At 37.2% G+C, this 23,640-nt stretch overlaps 1 protein-coding gene across 5 annotated transcripts in view; it reads right to left on the bottom strand.

Moving 5' to 3' along the window:
* Positions 1-579: 579 nt before the first annotated feature.
* TAFA1 (TAFA chemokine like family member 1) overlaps positions 580-23,640 on the bottom strand; it is a 667,684-nt gene continuing 644,623 nt past the window's right edge. For all 5 annotated transcript variants that reach the window (XM_012473823.2, XM_012473840.2, XM_012473860.2 and 2 more), the window contains exons 4-5: positions 11,302-11,426; positions 580-4,323 (exon numbers count right to left, since the gene is read on the bottom strand). In XM_012473823.2, coding sequence (XP_012329246.1) covers positions 4,306-4,323; positions 11,302-11,426 — 143 coding nt within the window. In that variant the 3' untranslated portion in view covers positions 580-4,305. The remainder of the gene's footprint in view (positions 4,324-11,301; positions 11,427-23,640) is intronic.

Below are 23,640 nucleotides of genomic sequence, written 5' to 3'. Positions count from 1 at the left end.
AATCTGGCTGCAAGTTTTCCTCATAGTATGCCAGTCTACTGTTGGGTTATATCCTCTCTAAGTGTGTGGGAATCAGGACTGGATAAACATAGCCTGGTCTATAAAAGTCAGTTAGTGTTGGGATCCTGGGTTTTATATTTTGTAATTATTATTTCTTTTAATAATGTAACTACCTACCAGGATGAGAGTTTAAACTTTTGGCAAATGAAGCAAACTACCTAAGTAAATAAAATAAACAAATGAGAGCCACTCATGAACCAATGATGTGAGCATGTCATGACATCCATTGATATGCCCCAAGCTCTTTTACAAGGGGCAAAAAATCCTGACCTATTCGATCTCAAATCTCTAAACCTTTAATAGGGGATATATTAAGAGGCGTGTACGTACAATTGATGGTCTCCTCTTTAAAGTGTGAACCTGATTCTATTTCATCACTTTTGTATATTCCCATGGGTAGTAGGAAATTAGATTCCATTACTGCTGCCACTAGTCCTGAGCTCTCACATTCCAGAGCAGTGCCGTTTATCATGTTTCCTTGTATTTATAAACTAGCTGGAGATGGCTCGAGCCCCACAATTCACTGAACACGCAGTTTTTTATTTAGAAGTTAGACAGCTCACAGAAAGACATGACATACTTGTTTGTCAAGCAAACTCTGATAGCTTTTAAAATGGTGATGTCTAGCTTAATTAAAATAAAAAGTAATATTATGACATGATATTTAACCTCCCAGGGAAGCAGTGTGTACCCTGTGCAGGTGAAGAATACGGTGGATCTCCTCATAGTAACAATTTTTATACCTTCCATAACTTACTGTATCAGTGACAATGGCAAGGTGGCATAATATATTATACTATAAAACCACTGTATTGCTTTGTGAAAGTTATACTCAATTTGATCGAAAAAACATGTTGAATTGTATCTTGGTGAAAACAACCTTCATCATTCTATAATAGAAAAAAGCCAAGTAGAAAACTTCTCAATGTGCTTGCCTAGTCCATTAACAGACGAATCTAATCACCCAAAAATGTCAACAAATAGGCTTTACTCTATTTGACAATCTTCACCTTATGAAATAAGCTACATTTTCTCTCTCTTTTTTTTCTTTTTTCTTTCTTTTTTTTTTTTTTACTAAGAGGAGGAGTCTCGATAAAACTCTTTGCATTTACTCTAATTATGTTATAACATTATTCATCGTCCTGGATGCACAAGCTCAAAATCAACATTAGTCATACCACACTGAGCTCTTTATTACCAGAAATACGTGATATAAGTTTTTACACCATAAATGTGCAGATTCAATAGGCAGATGGTAGCTACTGAATTCCCCAAACTGAAGCAAGTTAAATTTAAACACAATTTGATGGTTCACACATTTGTGTAAGGGACTTGGATAAATCCAAATTGAATTTGACGACATTTACAAATATTTGCACTGTCTTATGGATGGTTTCCTGATTCTGTTGTGATTTTTTTCTCCAGGTCTTTTCAAGAAAGACTATTGCATGAATTGACCGACGGGAAATGAATGAACAGACGTGGACCTCTAGACCGGCTTCTTCATTGACTTAAAGGCTCTGGTTACAGAAAAGAAAAAACTGTGACCAGCACATTTTGTGAGTATTGAGAAGTGTCTGCATGTGTGAGGCCTTACAAAAGAGAACAGCCTTCTTTCTTCCCATTGGATTTTCACTTAGGATCAATGCTTTTAAAAGAGTATCCTAGGGAACACTAATTTTACAGTAAAGTCCACATGTTCAGACAATTTGGGTCTGTAGTAATGCTGGCAGCATTTGAAAAATCGAATTAGTTCATCTCACTTTAGGCATGATAGACACTTTTATGTAAAATCTAGATTTCTGGTTCTTTAGAAAAACTGAAGATGTGATAATGCAGTAATTATATCCTCACATAGAAGCAATTTTTTACAGTTTCCCATTATGCAGGGTATGTGCATTCCACTAGCCATGTGACCAGGTAGAGGTTTCTTACTTGACTTCCCCTCTTATAGTCTTTCTTAAAGATACACAGTGCCTTTTGGTTTATTAAAGGCTCTGACAATTCCCCCAGTAATGTCTCTATTTTGTTTGAAAAGCTTTCCCAAATATATTTGATTATAGAAGTTTTTCTTTCACATTTTGCATCTGGTACATAAATTCAAAATATCCTGATTTGCTAGTGTGAATTTTGTGCTACCTTCTGTCAAATATTTTGTGAAAGTGTTTGAGAATCCTAGATTTTGCATTCAGGATTCTATTTCTGTCTCTGAATGCTTTTATAGGCCTTCAAGATGCAGAATCAGTTTATCTGGTTAAAGTGTTTGTAGGTTCAATCAGACTTCAGAATATATATATATTTAAGACGGAGTCTCGCTCTGTTGCCCAGGCTGGAGTACAGTGGCATAATCTCAGCTCATTGCAACCTCCACCTCTTGGGTTCAAATGATTCTCCTGCCTCAGCCTCCTGAGTAGCAGAGACTACAGGCACCCACAACTGCACCTGGCTAATTTTTGTATTTTTAGTAGAGACAGGGTTTCACCATCTTGGTGGGGCTGGTCTTGAATTACTGACCTTGTGATCTACCTGCTTGGGCCTCCCAAAGTGCTAGGATTACAGGCATGAGCCACCGTACCTGGCCCAAGCTATATTGATAGAGATGAATTTGACCTCTGAATTTGACCTGAGGTTTAAATTAAAAAGTCCAGACTATGTGGGACCCAATGTGCTACTGTCCTAATAAGAGGCCATAACAATATTCATTCCAGAGAATATGTTTTGCAGAAAAAGGGATACATTTCCAAGATAATTGGAACTAAAAGTATGATTATGCTATCCCAAGGAAAACTAGAACTTTAGATATTTCTTTCTTATAAGTATTAGCTGAGTAATTCTCAAAAAGAGAATGTCATTCATTTTTTGGTGGGGTTAGCCCCACATGTATTATTCCAGTGACCATTACAAAAGCCCAATAATGGGAACCGACATTTCAGCTTGCTGATTGAGGATAGTGCAGTTATAATAATGGATTTCTAATTTTCAAAATATTAACATTGAAAATAGTAGCCACAATGGAAACAAAGACCTTATGGGAGAAGTTCTGGCTGACTATGAGCAGGGCATTCTCTGGATTTGATTAAGGTTGACTGAGTAAAAATAAATGGCAAATAAAGAAGACAAGTAGGTTTAGAAAGAAGTTATTTACCACTTTAATAGGGCTGTCCAACATTTGGTCACATAGATCATTCTGAAATCTAATTGCCTTCATAGCCTTCCTATCTCACCAGAGGAGATCTGAATACTCTTGGAAAAAGCAAACCAAACATAGAAAGAGATGCCATGTTAAGACTTGTTGCTACAGCACTATGTAGTTAATGATGCCAGACTTTGGATTTAATCAGAGGACATTTCTGCAGTCTAGGACAGCTATACAAAGCCTTAAGACATTGTATTTACAGGACTTATTCATGTAGGGATCCATATCCTACCCATAACTCTGCCAGAGTCTTAGTAGCATGGTGGAGTGGCTCCCTTAAGAATCCTCATTTTCTTATATGTGGAAAAGCTAGTAGTTCTAAAAATATTTTCCTGGAAGAGGTTAGAATGGTTATTATATATCAATTGAATATAAAGTATGATTATGTAAGCCAAGCTTGCATGCTAATATTGCACAGGGTAGAAAGCAATAAAACAGGACGATGTGCTTCCTTGGACCATCTGGTAGAAGCAGAAGAAAGTTCTTGATTCAGTATCGTTATGATGCCTCAAATTCCAGGAGTCCACCTGTAGCTGGCCTTCCCGTGTCAGTGCCATCTTGAATTCTCAAAAGGGCACATATCTTCCTTGGCGTTAGAAAAAGAAATGACTAACAAAACGAAGCAAAACAGACAAAACATCCAAAAGTCAAAGGGGCACACCAGCCGTCTCAAACTGTGGTACTGTTCATTTCTTGAAGAGAATAGATAATATTTCAAAATATTATATATATATATATACACATATATTTCAAATGGTACAAAGTAACTATAGATTCAAATTAGAAGATAGTTGATCTTTCTTCACGATCCCCAAAAATTTCACTGAGAAACCTGTTTTTTAAGCCCACTTTCCATGGTGTTGCCAAAACGCCGTGTCTTCTCACTGTAGGATATTTCTTTACACACAGTAAACGCACTGTGATTATCTGGCACCCAGTCAAAGTGCAAGTAAGAAATCCATTTGGCTTGTATATATGTAAGATGTTTGAGATTCTCAAAATGTATTTTCCACAGGGTTGGTTTTCCTTTACTACCACAGATTCCTCTGTTAGGTTCTTGGGTGAATCTGAAACCAAAGAAAGACAGACATTTCAGGGAGAAAAGTGCAAAATGAAGGCACAAAGAAATGTGATTACGCAGAAAATGAAGACACTTTGAATCTTTAGGATGTTGCTTTTTTCAGGTGATCTGAAGTCAAAAATCTTAAAGTTTAGAGCATTCATTTTGAAATGGTAATCAAATTATATTGATAAGCCATCATACTTTTATCAGTGCAATAAATGTTGTCACCACTGAGGAGTGAGACTCTTGGAGCAATGCCTATCCAGGACTGGTTTCCTAGGCATGTGACCTGTGTAGCTGCACAAGGCCGTATCCTGGAAAGAGTCTCATGCCTGGTTTAATGTTCTTCTGTTGCCATCTTGAGATTATTAGTAATTTTTAAACAAGGGCCCTGCATTTTCATTTTGTACTTGGCCTTGCATATTATGTAATCAGTCCAGTGTCTATCTGATGAGAATTTGAACTGAGTAAGTTATTCCATGGTCTTGTCAAGTTGGCCTGTTGTAAGATGTGGAGGGCTGGCGTGAGGTGAGGTCATTGCCAAGGTTAGACCACATCTGTGTAGGAATACACAGATGAGAGACTGTTCCTGTGCACGGTGACAAACTGTTGCACTCAATGATACAGTGTTCAGAGACAATCAAGATTACATTTCTGTCGCTGTAGATATCTTCTAAACCACTTGAATAGGGTCTTAAAGGCTCAAATATTTAAAAGGACATATGTATAGAGAACCACTGATTTCAAGCATAAATAACAATTCTAATTGAGTTGAAGCCTCTATTCTAAAGTTCTAGGAGATATGGTACTTTTCTTTATTATCTCTTACTTCTTTGTAGTTTTAGAAGTTGAGTGTTCTGAGGCTGAGGCAGAAGTCCATTTAAGGATTTTAGAGTAAGGCAGGAGGATTTGTGTTGGGCCAGTCACAGAAAACACCAATTTGACAAGATGGCTATAGTGGTTAGTTGTACAATCGGAGGTCTTCTACCTCCTCCTTTTAGGGAATAAAACTTGACTTTACATTGTGTACTAACTGTTGATTTTCTCACTAGTCTGAGAGACATTCACATATTAGAATGAATCAAATCCAGAGCGGTTTGCTACTTCCCAGGATATTACACCAGACTATGTTCTGCCATTTTAATCTGTTAATTTGTCTTTTCCAGTGACTGGTTTTCTTCTCATTTTATCCTCTTCCTCTTCCTGCCTCCAAATAACTGACATTGAGATTTTAGATGAAATTCTTACAGCATTGTCAAAAACTTATTTTCTCTTTGAAAAACAAACAACTCTAAGGACTCCAAAATCACTAAGCCAAAGGGAAAGTCAAGCTGGAAATTATGTCAGGCAAACCTACCTCTCATTTTATTCCTAAATAAGGTAGCTATAAATAAATATATTTTTAAAAGCCATATACCTTCCTCACAATTTTCCCACAAGGAAATTCCTTGTGGGTCCCAGATCTTTACCCTAAAACCTGTCTGTTGAATTTTAACCTGGCAGTGTAAATTGATAGCTTATTTTCTCAGGTGCAGGACAAAGGAGAGAACTCTAAGTTAACACTCTGCTCGCCAGAGACAAATGCATATCTGATTGCATCCTCTGATGTAAAAACACAGATTCACTAAGCTAGATTAAGGTGTAAGTTAGTCTTCCTCTACCCCCTTTCCACATGTAAATTGTGTATTTGGTGAAAGGCTGGCCAAAGACTCAAAAGAATTCAGCCGTTAGTCTCTTATCTACCCACACCTTTAAATATTTTCTTCTTCTTTCCCCAATATCCACCCTTTTCCCTTTAAATATTGAAACCCTCAAAATCATCTTTGGAGGAAGGCACAGACTTACCTCTAGATCATGCATGCACAACCTTGGCAAAATAAGCTTTTTAAATTGAGTAAGACCAGTCTCAGATACTTTTCGTTTTTACATCTCTAAGGGGAAGTCTATCTTTCTAACTTAAGCCACTGTTCCTGAATATACGAGGTATACATATATTCCTGAATACATAAGATAGAGCCTCCCCAACTTTCCAACATATGTATTTTATATAGTTTAAAGAAAAAAATAAATAGGTATCTAAGACTGCAAGAACAAAATCTCCAGTCAATATTTTGGGTGGTTAGTCTTGCTTATAAATACCAACAAAGTGATTTACTCAAACAATTGAAGCAACAATCAAGCAGACACAGGGGAAAAAACTGACCATGAAACTTCACCCAGACATACTGGGATTCTCCCTGGGAGTATGTGTGTTGCCAGATTTATTCTACTCCAGGCTAGGTCTTGGAAAATCTCTCAAGGTGAATACTTCCTTTCTATAGGGTGGCCTTAAGGAGTCTTCCTCTCTTAAAAAGTTATTCCAAATCTCCTGAAAGAAAAGGCATTGCCTAATTCCACCTATATTTTATCCTTCCTTCTGTGGTAATAATGTTACTCAGATCCATTGCCCCTGAGGTTTTTTGTTAGACTGTGGCCTGTTATCTGGGCTAGTCCAGAAGTTCTGGGGTATCTGGTGGTTTAGATGAACCACCACATTTCTACTCTTCACCTGCCTTAAAAAATGAACACCATAAAGTTTTAAATTAGATCATACTTTGAAACATTATTTATCTACATTTTGAAGAGAATTTTGTTTCAGGATGATTATTTTGGAAGTAACCTAAAAATGATGAGAGTTTAGAACAATCGTTTATAAGAAAGAGAATGAAGTCCCAGGAAGCTTTCTCGTGATTATCTTTACAGTGAAGTTACTTTTAAAATAATAGTATGAAGGAAACTCTCAGTTGCTATTAACAATCTGAGTGTGTTTCTCCAACTTTATTTTCCTGAGTGAACTCTCTTTGATTTAATCTTACACAGAAAAGAACAAAAGATGTAGTTTTCTTTTTTTTTACCTCGTTGATATCAACAAAACAATGAAAATATGTGACTTGTAATAATTAAAGTACATCTGTCAATTAAACCATTTTTAAAGTTAAATTGTTAGAATCAATATTTGAAGTAAGCATATTTGTCATATTTATGCTCTGATAGAGAAAAATACATAAGGTGTATTTTCAGAGCACGTGATATAAGGACTGGTGTTGACACATCATTCGTACAGAATAGATGGCTCCTATATATACCATCTGGACTTAATTAGTGCCCTTTGTGTTTAAAAGTGCTTAGTTCATTGTGAATTTCTTGAGAAGGAAGGATGAGGTAGGACGTATGTCAGTAGGAGCATTTGAGAACTCTGAAGGTTTAAAAAGTACAGCTTTTCCAGTGTCCTCTTTTTCCTTTTCTAAGGACAGACTTGAGAATTCTCAGCTAACTGATGTGTAGTTCACATGGCTGTACAGTAGCCTCCTATTGCCTTACTTGAAATGGATGCACATATCAGAACCAGTACATCCTCTGCTTTCAAACCAACTGCAATGGCGATTTATTTATCTTGTCCATTCAACTGTTTGGGTTGAACTCAGCCCACCTAAGGCGGTAGCAAATGGTGTGCTCCAGCCTCAGTTACTGTGATCAGATCCCGCACAATACTTCTGCATTGTCAGAAAATGTCTAGGGTGCATCTGCAACATGCCTGATGGTTTTAAAATGTACTCTACAAGGAGGCTGAGGCAGGAGAATTGCTTTAACCCGGGAGGCGGAGGTTGCAGTGAGCTGAGATTGCGCCACTGCACTCCAGCCTGGCGACAGAGCGAGACTCTGTCTCAAAAAAAAAAAAAAAAGAAAAAGAAAAAAAAATGTACTCTACAGAGGTCAAATAAAAGCAAGTTACACTAGTCTCAAAAAAGTATCATTAACAATTTGTTTCTGGTTTTTCTCTCTCTTTTTTTTTTTAGTTTATATTCTATCTTCCAAAGAGTCTCCTAGTTGGTACTCTTGGAATTTCACATATTTAAAGCCTGACTTGAATTACTTTTCTTTACTGTGTTTCAGGTCTGGAGACACCATGCAAGCAACATTTGCCTTCAATAAAGAGCAATAAATGGTGTTGGGAAAACTGGCTAGCCATGTGCAGAAAGCAGAAACTGGGCTCCTTCCTGACACCTTACACTAAAATTAACTCCAGATGGATTAAAGACTTAAACATAAGACCTAACGCCATAAAAACCTTAGAAGAAAACCTAGGCAAAACCATTCAGGACATAGGCATAGGCAAGGACTTCATGACTAAAACACCAAAAGTATTGGCAACAAAAGCCAAAATAGACAAATGGGACCTAATTAAACTCCAGAGCTTCTGTACAGCAAAAGAAACAATCATTAGAGTGAACCAGCAACCAACAGAATGGGGAAAAATTTTTGCAGTCTATCCATCTGACAAAGGACTTATATCCAGAATCTACAAAGAACTAAAACAGATTTACAAGAAAAAAAAAAAAAACCCATTCAAAAGTAGGCAAAGGATATGAACAAACACTTTTCAAAAGAAGACATATATGAGGCCAACAAACATATGAAAAAATGCTCATCATCACTGGTCATTAGAGAAATGCAAATCAAAACTACATTGAGATACCATCTCATGCCAGTTAGAATGGCAATCATTAAAAAAACTGGAGACAACAGATGCTGGAGAGGATGTGGAGCAATAGGAATACTTTTACACTGTTGGTGGGAGTGTAAATTAGTTCAACCACTGTGGAAGACAGTGTGGCGATTCCTCAAGGGCCTAGAAATAGAAAATCGATTTGACCCAGCAATCCCATTACTGGTTATATATCCCAAGGATTATAAATCATTCTATTATAAGGACATATGCACACGAATGTTCATTGCGGCACTGTTTACAATAGCAAAGACTTGGAACCAACCCAAATGCTCATCGATGATAGACTGGACAAGGAAAATGTGGCACATATACACTATGGAATATTATGAAGCCATAAAAAACGATGAGTTTGTGTCCTTTGTAGGGACATGGATGAACCTGGAAACCATCATTCTCAGCAAACTGACACAAGAACAGAAAATCAAACACCACATGTTCTCACTCATAGGTGGGTGTTGAACAATGAGAACACATGAACACAGGGAGGGGAGCATCACACACTGAGGTCTGTTGTGGGGGACTAGGGGAGGGACAGTGCCGGGTAGGGAGTTGGGGAGAGATAACATGGGGAGAAATGCCAGATATAGGTGATGGAGATGGAGGCAGCAAACCACATTGCCATGTATGTACCTATGCAACAATCCCACATGTTCTTTACATGTACCGCAGAACCTAAAATGCAATAAAATACATACATATATATATATATGTGTGTATATATATATAAAGAGCAATCAGTTATTTAGACTAGAGAAAAGAGATCTGGCAGGAAATATATCAACAATGTGTTTAAAACAAAGGTGGTTAGATTCCAGTTATACCAGCCATAATTCAGAATAGCTTAAAACAAACTAATTTGCGAGGGCAACTTCAAATTATTTGGAAAAATCATTTTTAGGCAAAAGGTAACCAAAGGGAAACCTAATATCCATCTTCCACTAGCTAATTAAAATGGTTTCTGTGGGTAAGTCACATGAACCAGGCTCATTTCTGAATAATGTTTTTTGTAGGTGTTTCATTACAATGTAACAGGATAATCCACATTAAGCTACTCAGGCACAGACAGATGCATGTTAGCAAGCGAGGGTGGTTCAGAGGTCCTTCCTAGTCACAGGCTGGAAATGTATGGCCATTTCCTCCTGGTCAATGTGGTCAAAATTGGCAGGTAAATTTGATACACAAAATGTCTTCACTTATTTTATATGTGAAAGATATGTTTTATATAGTATTATGTAGCATTGGTTTTGTTTTCTGCATCACAAAGACATAAGAACTAATTTTATTTATTGAAAAGGTGATGCTGAGAAGGAAGAGTAAGTCAAGATTAATACTAAGGGGTGAGAAATAGAGACACCCTTTCAAATAAGTCAGCCTTTTGGTAGAATAAAAGTTCAGCATACTAGGAATTGTAACTGATGGAGCTTGCTTTAAAAAATACCCCATAGGCTGGATATGGTGGCTCATGCCTGTAATCCCAGCACTTTGGGAGACTGAAGTAAGATGATCACTTGAGGCCAGGAGTTAGAGGCTGCAGTGAGCTATAATCACACTACTGTACTCCAGCCTGGGTGACAGAGTGAGACCCTTGTCTCTCAAAAAAATATTCCTGTAAATTAAAAAACACACATGCATGCATGCACACACACACGTATACAGAGAGAGAGAGAGAGACAGACAGACAGACAGAAAGAGAGCAAGAACAGGGCTGATACTCAATTGGTACACATACATATATATAACCATACTTGTCAAAATATTGACATACTTTTCATTAGTGGTGCATAATTACTGTCTTGAGCATCCCCTATCCATGCCACTTTAGGATTCCAAGGCTGTCCAGTAACTATAGGGTTAAAGTCTGGCTAGCTAGGGCACCAATTCTGATGAGTGGGATTACCCTACCCTGAAGGTTGTTATTTATTTAGAAGAGCACTCCTGATTTAACCAGAGAAATTCAAGAATGAGTTTTCACTCCCTAAAACCCTTTTCAGTTCTCTGGAAGATCATCACACTCTTCTAAAGAACCATTAGAAATGGCTTTTGTAGGTGTACTTAAATGCAGATCCTTTCAGCAAATCATCTGGATGAATTAGGGAGGACCTTTATTTGATTATCATTCTGAGCACTATAGATGTTTGATGAATTATCTGAATAATTACCTTGCAATTCCTCTCCCCTCTGGCTATGGAAACCCAGCTTAATTTATGAGTCTGTGACAGAAACACTAAACTGCTCAATGTGGAACAGTTAAGTTCAATCTCTAACATCTCATTCATGGATGGACACTGATCTGCATAGTTAAGAATGCTTCCTGTCACAGGAGAATCTTTCTTCTCTCCTGTGCAAAGCTCCTGTGGATGCTGCTTGCACAGCACAAACTCCAATAACACAGTTTGTAACATGCAAAAATACATTTGAAATAAGTGCACTTACTCTCGTGGTCTTAATTTTGTTGCCTGTTGCGCACATCCATCCAGAATTGTCAGGGAGTGTCTTACATTCTTCTCCTTCTAGGCAAGGCTCCATCTCACACCACCATTTCCCGATCACTATGGAGGCTGTGCAAAAACAGGAAACAACTGTGTTTGCAATTCATCCAAACAACCTGAACACCGAAGTTATGTCCCTCTGCAGATTTTCATGTTCTCAGAAGCACGCTAAGTCCTCTTCAATCTTCCCTGACTAGCTAAGAAAACTCTATTAAGAAAAATAAGATTTTAATTTACATGTCTTATAATGCAAATATAATTATGTTGTCTGGTTTCATCAAGCAGCATTTTGTTGGAGATTGAGACTGCCTTTTCAAAATTATGACAGTAAGAGAAACTAACATAGCCGACTCCATCTTGCTACTAACATCCATGCTATCTTTGGTCATTCTTGGACATAGGCCAAGCTAATTTTGGGAGGAATTTAGTTTAAACTTAAGGCAAGGATAATAATAACCCTTCTCACAGGTAAGCTACATTTGTAAAACTAAAGAAAGGCAACAGTTAAGGCTATGAGGGGGGCTGAATTCTGTTAAGATGCAGAAGTAGTTAAATGATAATCAGCTATTGTTCTGGAGGCTGAGATTTGTAACTTTTCCAGTTATTCCTGTAGAAAACATCACTACTGTAGAACCTACAATTGACTCTTTGAGATGTTTTTCAGACTTCCCCATTCTAGCAACCAACTGACTCCACTCAGACCCATGCACTCATGACACATCCAGTTCTGTGGCCCTACCTGGAGGCTGACTTAGCATATGAGGTCCGTTTGACACACCTCTATGATTTCATCCCCAAACAATCAGCATTCCCCATTCCCTAGCCCCCTGCTGGCCAAACTACCCTTGAAAAATCCTAACCTCCAAGACGTCAGGGAGACTGATTTGAGTGGTAACTCCAGGTTTCCCATGTGACCAGCCATGTGCTAATTAAACTCCTTCTTTACTGCCATATTATGGTCTCAGTGAATTAGTGTTTGTCTGTGCAGTGGACAGGAAGATCCCACAGGCAATTAAAAAAAAATTTTTTTTTTTTTATGATGACAGCATGTGGAAGAGGAAGACTTATGAAGGAAATAAAAATATTTTATCTCAAAATACACTTTTTTGACATAGTGTGAGATGGCTGTTCAGAGAGCCAGCGAACAGCAGTAGCCCAGCAAAGTTTTCTTTCATGGGGGAGATTTGCATCTATAGAGAAAATCTGCACTGATACAACCAAGTTTCTCTGAAGCCCCCATTGTCCAATCTAGGAAAGAATAACTGAGAGTCTGATACTTTTAAAGGCCTAAAAGAAACATTTACCATCTTTTTTTCTCTGAGGGCTGCTACCTGCGAGGCCAACTTTGCTATCCAGGCCTCCTCTTCTATCCCTCCCCTAACCTGTCTTGCCATATAACCTGATTTACCGTCATAACCTGTTTTGGGCCATGCACTGAGTCCCCATTTTTTATGTCACTTCAAGATGGTATATAAGCTTTTATACCCCATTAGGGGGTTGGTGTAATCACTGTGATTGTCTCTCATGTACACATTAATAAGTTTGTATGTCTTTTATTAATCTGCTTTTTGTCCATTGATTTTTCATCAAAATTTCAGAGGACGAAGGAGAAGTATTTCTTTGCCCCTACACTTAATTTTTGGGTCTTGAGGAACTTTCATGCTGTTAGTTTTTGCAGAGCATAGACCTTGAACTATTTCTATGCAGTGAAGGGGACAAAATGCCTTAATATTCTTCAGAACGACTGAGGCATTCTTCCCAGAATGGCCAATTTATTCACCCAGCATTAGGGTTTATCCCCTAGCCTAGGGCCTTGAAGAATTTCAAAGGTAAAAGAAAAAGTGAATTGAGTGAAAGTACAAAAGAAAAGTTGCAAAAATAAAAGTCAAAAGTAAAATGAGATGAAAATATTTCCTTACCATTGAGAGTATAGTTGATATGGGTTGCGGTTACTTTTTAGTATATTTGATACAACATGGGCGGAACTATCACAACTTGAGCCTCCAATAAAACAGCCCCAATTTTCAGGGGGATATCAAGAATGACCACAATAGGAAGCTGGCAACGAATTTAGTATATGTATTAAATATTTACAGCACACATGTCCTGATAACAAAATTTTATAAAACCAGTGACTAGATTTGCTCAGTGCAAAGCAAGAAACTCTACGTTTTCCTTAATGTCTTGATTGAAAAATGATTTTTGCACAAACACCAGTTATTTCTGTAGCTCCTCCTTGTGTTAGCTCTTCCCAAATCCACCTGGGCTTTTCCCATTCAGAATCCTCAAAATGTCAGCCAGGTGCGTGTTTCGTGATGCTTTTCAGTTGGCTGTTTTTACTCTGAATCAGGACCCTTGTTCTTTAGATACTCACTCCCTTCCATCCCCCATGTTCCAAAGATGAGTCTCCACCATGATGTGTAAGTCTCACAACAAAGAAGCCAAATGACATATGATAATGTTACAGAGGATTAACATTAAAATGGGATGGAGTAAACCCTTCAGTGAAGCAGGAGCACATTAAAATTCTCTCTCTATCCAGTATTCACTAGAGGGATGAGATTGCTGACTTAAAAGCAGAATGGTTTAAATATCCAGACATCTCTCTGCACTTAGGCTTTCCTTCTATGCTTTTCTTACTTCAGTCTTCCCCTCCTTTGTATTCAGTGTTCCTCAATCTTTACTTTGAATAAAATTATTATGTAGTGAGGAAAGAAGAGAACTTTTATGTGAGGAATGTGAGCCTTTTCAAATTATTAGGCCCAGAGGGGTATTAAAATGCGATAGCAATCACACCCTGCTTCCCCTCTTTTGAGACACACATTCATCTAAGGAGATGGCTTGTGGTTGCAGCAAATAGCTATGCATTAACCTAATGCCTCAGTGGGCACCATATCCCACACCCTATAGCTTAACAATGTATAGCCAATAACTAATTAATGTTATTTTTGTAAACCAATGAGAATTCCTAATAAAACTTTGCCCCCATCCCCATTTTTTCCTCTTTAAAAACCTGCTTGTAACAATGGCAGGCCAGTGGAGCTCATATCCAAGGTTACTTGGGTCTGAGTCTTCCAGGGAGCTGTCCTAAGTTTGGCTCAAGTAAACTCTTCAAATTACATTTTGTGCTTCAGGATCTTTCCTTTAGGTCGACAGTAGGATTCTATATGTAAAGTCACATCTACTCTATTATACTGTCAATTTAAGAAACTTCTCAAGGGTAATTTTGCCATATTTTATTCTTGCTTTATATGTGGACCAGACCAAAGCATGTCCAATGCAATTCCATTGGCTATGGCCAGCATGCATAGGAGGTAAAATCTTGTAAATAGCTCTATTCACATGTAAGACAATGTAATGTTATGGGAAAACATAAAGTTATAACAGAAGACACAAATCCTTCACAGGGTATAGAATGATTGAGAGTTTAAAGTTTTCTTTTCTTTTTGATAGCACTGCTCTGTATCTGGGCATAGAGTAAAGGAAGATTCTTGTCATGGGTAAAAGTACTTATTTATGTGAATGAATAGATGACAAAATTAAATAAGAGAAGCACATGTTACAGTAGGAAGAAAAAGATACACTGTTGAAAGGGAACAAAAATAAATTGTAAAACTTCTAGTTACATAAGATAGAAATCAAGGTTTGCCAGTCTTTATTGAAAACCTATAATCTGAAGTTCCCTTTGGGCAAGCACTTAATCAGAAACAGTCCAGTCACATTTACTACCATTTCTAGTGCTTATTCACTTAAAGCCACCTAATATTTCAATATTGTTGCCCTGAATCTAAACCATCAAGAATGGAAAACATTTAATCTTAGCATGTCGGGAAACCTACCTTTCCCAACAGTCCTTCAACTTAGCATTTTGTCACTCTTTTTTTACAGAGGCACGAGAATAATGCACATCTGCCAGTGGGGTCAGCTTTTCGCACCTTTTTTGCCTCCTTCTAAGCCCTGCTCCTACTCCTCCTTCAGGCTGCTCTCTGCCTTCTTGGAGCTGACCTACTTTGTTGTAAGCTAACAAAGCAGTTTCCTTTTGTCTTAAGCATTAATGTCTCCTAAATGAAAATATAGACATTTGGGAAAACAATACATCTCCAAACCCATGCATCACCCTTAATTCAAGGTTGTAAAAATCCACTGGCTCATAGGGGAAAAAGAAAAGTCTTTCTAAGAAAAAAAAAGTCCTCAGACCTGTTATAATATCTAAAAACTCACATGAGAGTTGCCTCTTCAAAATAGAGTTTGATGATTTGGCTCTACCTTTTGGCTTACTAGAATCCAATTCATTATTCCAGTTATAGAGAAGTTTAAATCTGCAGATTTGCTAATTTGAGTCTATAAAAACTAAACAGATTCAGAGGAAAAAAAAGGCATACAAATTATGTGCACACACGTGCAAAGGAGTCATTCAAAATATAAAAATTCAAGGAAAGGCAAGATGATTGATGTTTTTATGCCATCTTGAGTTAACAGAAAGAAAAGGGACTTGGAACAGGTTATGGAAGAAGGTGAAGAGGAATCTGGCTAGCAAAGGTGGTCCTGTTACGCAGATGAAACTTCTCAGGTAGCAGCCCTCAGAGAGAAGAGCAGCGTGTCAGATTCTCAGTCAATCTTTTCTAAATACTGACAAGGTGGGGCTTCAGAGAAAAGCTGTTTGCATCTGTTGTCTACTTCACTTTTTTTTCCTCTACAGATGCAAATTCTCTCCACTAGAGACAGCTTTGCAGGGATACTTCTGTCTATAAGCCCTCTGAACAGCCAAAATATGTCAAAGACGTGTATATGGGGGTAAAATATTTTAGTTTTCTTCATGACGTTGCTTTTCTTAAGATATTATTAGACCAATTTTGTTTTTGATTGACACATTACATGGCCATCTTCATATGCATCCTTTTATATTACAGGTCAAGCTGTGAAAGGAAAATAAAATCTCAGGACCACAAACTCACTATGCCAAAGGAAAAGGTTAAGCTTGCAAACTGAGTCACACACACACAAATCCTTCCATTTGTTCTTAAATAGCTGCAAGATAGAAGGCCACAGGTCTCTCTGTGTGATCTCTCTCACTCTAACAATGTAAATTAACAGCTTATCTTCAGGGACAAAGACAAGAGTAGAAATCGTCCCTCTGCCCACCCCAAGACAAATGCATATTAGACTTCTTCCTCTACTCTATGTTTACTTTATCTCATGTAAAATGCAGATTTACTTAACGCAGGAGACAAACCCATAGTTGACTGTGCCTCTTTCTGCTCCTTTCACATGCAACATGTAGATTTAGTGAGCACTCATCAAAGTCTCTGATACGGTTTGGCTGTGTCGCCACTCAAATCTCATCATGAATTGTAGCTCCCATAATTACCATGTGTTATGGGAGGGACCCGGTGGGAGATAATTGAATCATGGAGGCGGTTTCCCCCATACTGTTCTCATGGAAGTGACTAAGTCTAATGAAATCTCATTGTTTTTATAAGGGGTTTCCCCTTTCGCTTGATTCTTTCTCTCTTGTCTAGCACCATATAAGATGTGCTTTTCACCTTCGGCCATGTGGCTTCTCTGGCCACATGGAACTGTGAGTCCATTAAACCTCTTTTTCTTTATAAATTACCCGGTCTTATGTAGATCTTTAACAGCAGCATGAAGATGAACTAATACAGCCTCATAAGGAAGTGACGGCTCACCTTAGTACATACCTTCCCTCTTTTTATGTTGTTCTACTTACCATCCTGCCCACTTTTCCCCTTTAAATACTGAAGCCCTCAATACCCTCTTTGGAAAAAGTGCAGGCCACAGATCCCATGGTGACTGGTGTCCTTTTTTCCCAGCTGTGTCTTCAACATTGGCAAAATAAACCTCTAAATTGATTAAGACCTGTCTCAGACATGTTTTTAAAATTTTTTTTGGTTCACAAAGCTACATTCTCTAGTCATAATTTTCTCATAAACTCATTTTTTCTGTAATATCTTTTTAAAAATTTATAAGGAAAAAATTTCAAAACTGCCTCCTCTTCAATATGAAAGTTACCTAAAAACCTTCAGGTTATTGGAACAGAATTGATCCACTAGATTTAATAAAATGATCTAATATCAATGCTAGTTAACTGTTTTTACAATTTTATCTTCTGGAAATACTTACGATAAGTGATAGAAACCCAAATATGCATCCACCCCCCAACTACTTCTTTGTCATATTTTGAGATGGCTATTCAGAGAGGCTGTAGACACAAAAATAATTCTGACAAGCTGTCTTTTGTGGGGAAGATTTGTATCTATACAAGAAATCTACGTTAGTGAAGTAAACAGTGGATGCAAATGGGCTTTCTCTGAGCAACCCCCACCCCCAAACAAAAGAGCCTCAGAGTTTGACACTTTTAAAATCTGACAGAGAAACTATTACGACAGGCTACCATTTAATCTTTCTGAGGCTGATCTCAGATACCTGAGGGGCTTTTATCCACATAAGAAGACAGCCTTTATTTGGCAGGTTTTGCCCTTGTTATCTCCCATAACCAGTGATGCCACCTCCCACTCTTCCTCCTGAGAAGACCCCAGCCCCTGTTCTTTCTGTAACCTCAGGATGGTATAAAAACTTTAGTCATCCAGCTCTTTTGGGGTCTTACTTTGTGAGACTCCCATGTCTATGTACATGTTAATAAATTTACATACTTTCTCCTCTGTGGATCTATTGTCCATTCATTTCAACAAACAGATTTGAACCTTCAGAGAGAAGAAAATTCTCCTCACCCTTGCATAAGAAAAATATAAAGATAAATAATTCTTAAATATTTTGAATTAAGATAGTCAATGGAATAATAAAAAGGATAGTTAACATGTATTGAGTGCTCCTATGTGTTTCTCTGTTAGGAACATGAAATTTATTACCTCAGTCTTTGCAGTAACTCTGTTAAATTAGGTAGTCAGGTTGGCATGAGCAGGGCAGGAGAGGGCCCCCTACCAGGAATGCCTGGAAACCATCAGGTGATGGCAGGTGGTTGTTAAACTGTCTCTTTAAAATAGTAATTGGTCACAGCCAGTACCAGAGAAAGGCAGTCTCCCAACAGATAGAAAATACCTGAAGCTGGTGATCGGCAGCTTCCCTGTAAGATATCAGGAGCTTGGTGAGTGGGCTCAAGCATGTGCACTAAGAAGCCAAATGGTGGAGTTTAATGGACCTTCCTCTAGGAACACTCAACTGGTCAAGGAAAAATGCCTCATATGAGTATGTGAACAACTTCCCAAATGCTGGCTGGTCACTACATGTGTGGACAATCCAACCCAAGGGAATAATCAGGGGAGATGGGACACAACCCCGCAGAAGCAAGCCAACGTATAAAACCCCAAATCAAAGGTCAAACTGTGCACTTGGGTCTCTCAAGTCACCTGCTTGTCTCTCTTTCAAGTGTACTCTACTTGCTTTTGTTCCTGCCCTAAACTTTTAAATAAACTTTCACTCCTGCTCTGAAACCTGCCTTGGTCTCTCCCTCTGCCTTACATCGTTCTGTGGAATTCTTTATTTTGAGAAGGCAGAATCTGAGGTTGCTGCAGACCTATAAAGATTTGCTTCTGCTAACAACCCTATAAAGTAGGTATTATCATTAACCCATTTTAAAACTGATGAAACTGAAGCCCAGAGAGATTAAGTAACTTTCTGAAACTTACACAGATAATGCAGGATTTAACACTAAAATTCAGGCTTGCTTCACTACCAAATCCATGTGTTTTTTTAAAATAATTACAGTGCTAGCTCAGTGCTTTCTAGTTTTGTATTCAGCAATCATAGAATTTAAAAAAATGATTGACTCTTGAGTCTGTGAATTCTCTATGTTGTATCACTATCAAGAATAAATTTCATAACAAACACAAATACTTGCAGAAAATAAAAACATTTAGTTTCTTGTAAAATTAAGTTATCTTTAAAAAAATTCAGGCAAGAGCCAATTTATCACACTTTTTTATCTGAGCTACACATTACTTGGTTTCACTAGTTATAGCATTTCAATAGAAATTCCCACAAGTGAACAATTTTCGAAGCCATGAGAAACTTTTGAGGTAGATGCATAACTACTGCAAGCACTTTTTATCCCTGAGAAATGAGTTAATTAAATATTGGCCACCAAAACCAACTTCTCTTATCTGTAGTGATTATGAAATAAAATCTTTAAGGTCCCATTTAACCCTGGGGTTCTAAGATTCGCTCTGTGAATTTGCCACGCTCAGGAAAATATCTGATCTTCAACTCTTTCGAGAATGTTCATCTTTCTTTTAGAGATTCTTAAAATCAGTAAAGCTTCTCTAATCACGAGTCTCAATTTCTCCCTTATACTAGGTCACATTGCTGTATAGCAAAAGAGAGGCTATAAAAGGAGAATCAATCCTTTATTTCAGTATAAATCCTAAATAGAGCAGAAATCTCTTCTTCATTATGGTTGTTCACTCATGAGGCATTTTGCCATGGAAGTATAGCAAGATACTAATAAGCAATGGGCTTAATGAAAACAGAAAATAAACAAACATTATATTGACTAAGAATGGCAGTCCCTTTCTATTGTTTCAGTAGATAATGAAATCCAGCAAATGTTTATCGAAACGTTACCTGCTTTACCGAGAGTGATAATAAAGAACATGACATAGTCCTGTCCTCAAAGGTGACAGTTTAGCTCAGAGTTTCTCAAGATAGGTTATTGGCATTTTGTCATAATTACAGGAAAGAAGTGTAAATGAGCAAAGTGCTCCTCCCCTAGTAAATATGCTGTTGTGTTAAAAGAGCAGGCTCAGGTTGGGAAATAAACGGGAAAAACTGCTGTAGCGTGGATGTTTGCCCTCTCCAGAGTTCCTGTAGAAGTTTGATCCCCAATGTTGGAAATGAGGCCTAATGGGAGGCATTTGAGTTACCAGGTGGATCCCTCATGAACAGGTCAACTACCCTACAGAGGCGGGTGAGTGAGTTCTCACCCTCTTAGTTCCAAGAGAGCTGGTTGTTAAAGGAGCCTGGCACCTCTCCTCTCTCCCTTGCTTCCTCTCTGCCATGTGGTCTCTGCACACTCAGCTCCCCTTCACCTTCTGCCATGAGTGGCAGCAGCCTGAGGCTTTCACCAGATGCTCAGTCTTCCAGCCAGTAGAACCATGAGCCAAATAAACATTTTTTATTTATAAATTACCTAGCCTGAAGTATTCTTTTATAGTAACACAGGTAGACTAAGACAAAGGCTTAATAAGACTATGGAAGTTCTTGAAAGCTAGCAGCTTGGGCTTTTTTTTTTTTTTTTTTAAACAGAGTGGTGAATGTAGATTCCGTGAGTAAAGGAAAGACATGATTAAAGGGGTGGTTGGGGAAGATGCATTGGTGTGGTGTGTAAGATGGATGAAAAAACAGCAGAAATGCTTGTTAAGTGTCACTAAATTCAAAGAGAAGGGATAAGCTCTTGATTTTAGATGCTTCACTAGAACTGTGAAGAAGGGCAGGGCTGAAGGCAATGTTAGGAATAACAGAGGAACATGTTAGCCAGCAGCTCAATCATCTTAGCTGTAACTCCAACCACATTGGAGTCATCTGCCTGCCTACTTGTACTAGGCAGTGAACTCCTTAGTGGCAGGATTAATAATACTATACTAATTGTTGAATGGCATGGGGTAGCTCAAGACTGATTTCCAACTTATGAATGAATGAATGAAGAAAATGAAATAAAAAGAGAAAAAAAATAGTGCCTATATCAAAGGGTTGTGAGGATTACATGAGAAAATGCATTCAAAGCACTTAGCAGAGTATTGGGCATTCAGCAAATGTTCAATAAGTATTAGCTATCATTATCTTCATTGGCATCATCAATTTTATTACTCTAAAGAATAAAATCATGCCAAACCAAAAAGGCAATTCTTCACTAAGTTAGAGTAAAACATTATTCTTCAATATTATGCCAAACTCTCAGCTTGCTTCTATGACTTATGAGAGTTTGAGCATAAATTAAATGGTTGAACATATGATTGAATTCATGTTTCCAGAAGTAGGTTATAAGTACATCAATCAAGACAAATTTCCAGCCTTATTTTTGTGCAACCTATCATGAAATTTAAGCAATGGGTAGAACTCCACTGGAGGGATGGGACAGCTCTCCAGCCTCTCTTTTTGCACAGGTTGTTGGAACAGCTGTTACAATTCTTTTCTTCGAAAGACCTGCAGTGACTCCATGTGTGTTATTGTCTTTATCAAAGTGAACAGGAAATTAAAGGCATTGGCTAACCTTCCCTGCAGTTATTTCAAAGTTCTGCTTTTCCATGAGCACACATTTAAGGATAGGATCCAATTTGGAGACATTATGTATTGGTTAAGACTCTAAGCTCTTGGGTATGTGATAGAGGAACATGGGTTTGAATTTTACTTTTATCACTTTCTAGTCGGATGTCTTTGGAAAATTGCTTAGTTCAAGATTAAATTTTCTCAGTAGTAGATGAAGTTAAAAGTCACAACTGGTTATTGTGAATTTTAGATAAGGCACTTACCATAATGCCTAATAAACTTTATACACAGTATGTGGCAGTTATTATTTATCCATGTGTCCATTATCCAACTCTGTATGCATCCATCCCATTACCTTTATACAGGGTTAATACCTTATCTTTAATTTGAGATTATACTAATTCTGGAATGCATATGCTCATTTTTTACAGGTCAAATTGTATTTCTTTAGAGGATCTACAATATATTTCAAAGATGTAAGTGAGTTAAGAGCTGATGAGATTGATTAGGATTGCATTCCCTCTACTAGAAATTCTATTCTAGTGCTTTTTGAACAGACAATCTTATGTTGGTGAGGGTAGAAAGGAGGGTATGGATTGTGAAATGGGCAGGATTGAAAGTCACAAGTTAAATGTAGTATAATTTCCTTCAGTCAGTGGTAGATATTTTTAAAGGTATTTGAGACAAAGGTTATCTTTTATTCATTCAAAAGCTAATCATTTACCGCAGTGCTGGACATAAAATAAAGACACATAGTTCCCACTCTAAAGCAGTATATAGTCCCTTGTTGGAACTCTACACTATATATAAAGACCAGACAATATATATTGAGGAGTTGTGATGCATAAATAGATACAGCATGCTATCAGCAAAAATCACACTCAGAGGTTCTCAGAGTGTGGCCATAAGAAGACTCCTCATTGATGAAGTAATTTAACTGTTAAATAATTAACAAAATTGTTTTTGTATTAAAACAAGTAAGCATATATATTATGATATAAAAGGCTAATTTGACATGAATTTTAAAATAAAATACAAAACAGAAATCTTTTACTTGTGATGGGCTACTCTAAACTGTCTCATTGGAACACAGGGGTATAGGCCCTATTTTGAAAAAAAGCTGTATGCTCCAGTGACGAGAAATTTTCAGAGACCTTTTGCAACTCAAGGGAGCTCTTCTAATTCCTGCCACTAATAATACTTTGTCTTAGGCTGAATATCAGTGCTGGAGTTCCTGGCTTATTCTGCAGTTTTAATTTGTGATAACTTTATCCTTGATTCTATTTTTTTAATCAAACCCTGAATGTTGGTCTTGCTTTCACTAAATAGATGATTTTATTTTAGAATTAAATTTAGCTTTATGTGACTTTGCATTTTGTGTAGGAAAATAATTTTTAATTAATGGTTAGAAAGGAACACAAGGAATCATGCTTATTAAATACATTTCTCACTGTATATCCCTTGTATCTTAAAATTTAACATTCTACCTTCAAATTATTTAAGAATGACCCTAAAGTTTATTTGTACTAGATAGTAACTTGCAATTTTGTTGAAGAACAAATGTTTTTAATATTTCTTATTTTACAAACTTGAGAAACCTTTGTTTTTTTCTCTAATTCTGAAAGTAATACATACTCTTTTCTAACATTTAAAGCATACAGATCATTATCAAAAAGAAAATAATTATCATTCATGATTCCATTTGGCAGAGGCATACTCTTACATTTTGGTATTTTGCTTACAACTTTAGAAATGGCTCCTTGAAGGAATATGTTTGTATACAAACATTTCCCCAATTTTAAAAAGTACTTTATGAGAGTACTATTAGACTTTATAATATGGTTTTTGCTGGAATTGCTACAAATTTACCATAATCAAATAATGTCAGTTAAGTACCGTTTCCTCTTTTCACATGTGAAGCAATCATTTTTATAGTTATTGAGGTATTAAAATACCACTTTTGGTTGATTCCACTATGCAGTTAATCCCAAATATTAAATTATGCTCAGAAAATTCCTGGCATCGAGTTCATTTGCAAAACTTG

This window comes from Aotus nancymaae, unplaced genomic scaffold (genome assembly GCF_030222135.1).
Source record: "Aotus nancymaae isolate 86718 unplaced genomic scaffold, 86718_ANA_hifiasm-v0.15.2.pri h1tg000046l, whole genome shotgun sequence".
Classification (NCBI taxonomy): domain Eukaryota; kingdom Metazoa; phylum Chordata; class Mammalia; order Primates; family Aotidae; genus Aotus; species Aotus nancymaae.
The sequence above is the reverse complement of the archived record's forward strand: the minus strand, read 5'-3'. Positions and strand labels throughout refer to the sequence as shown.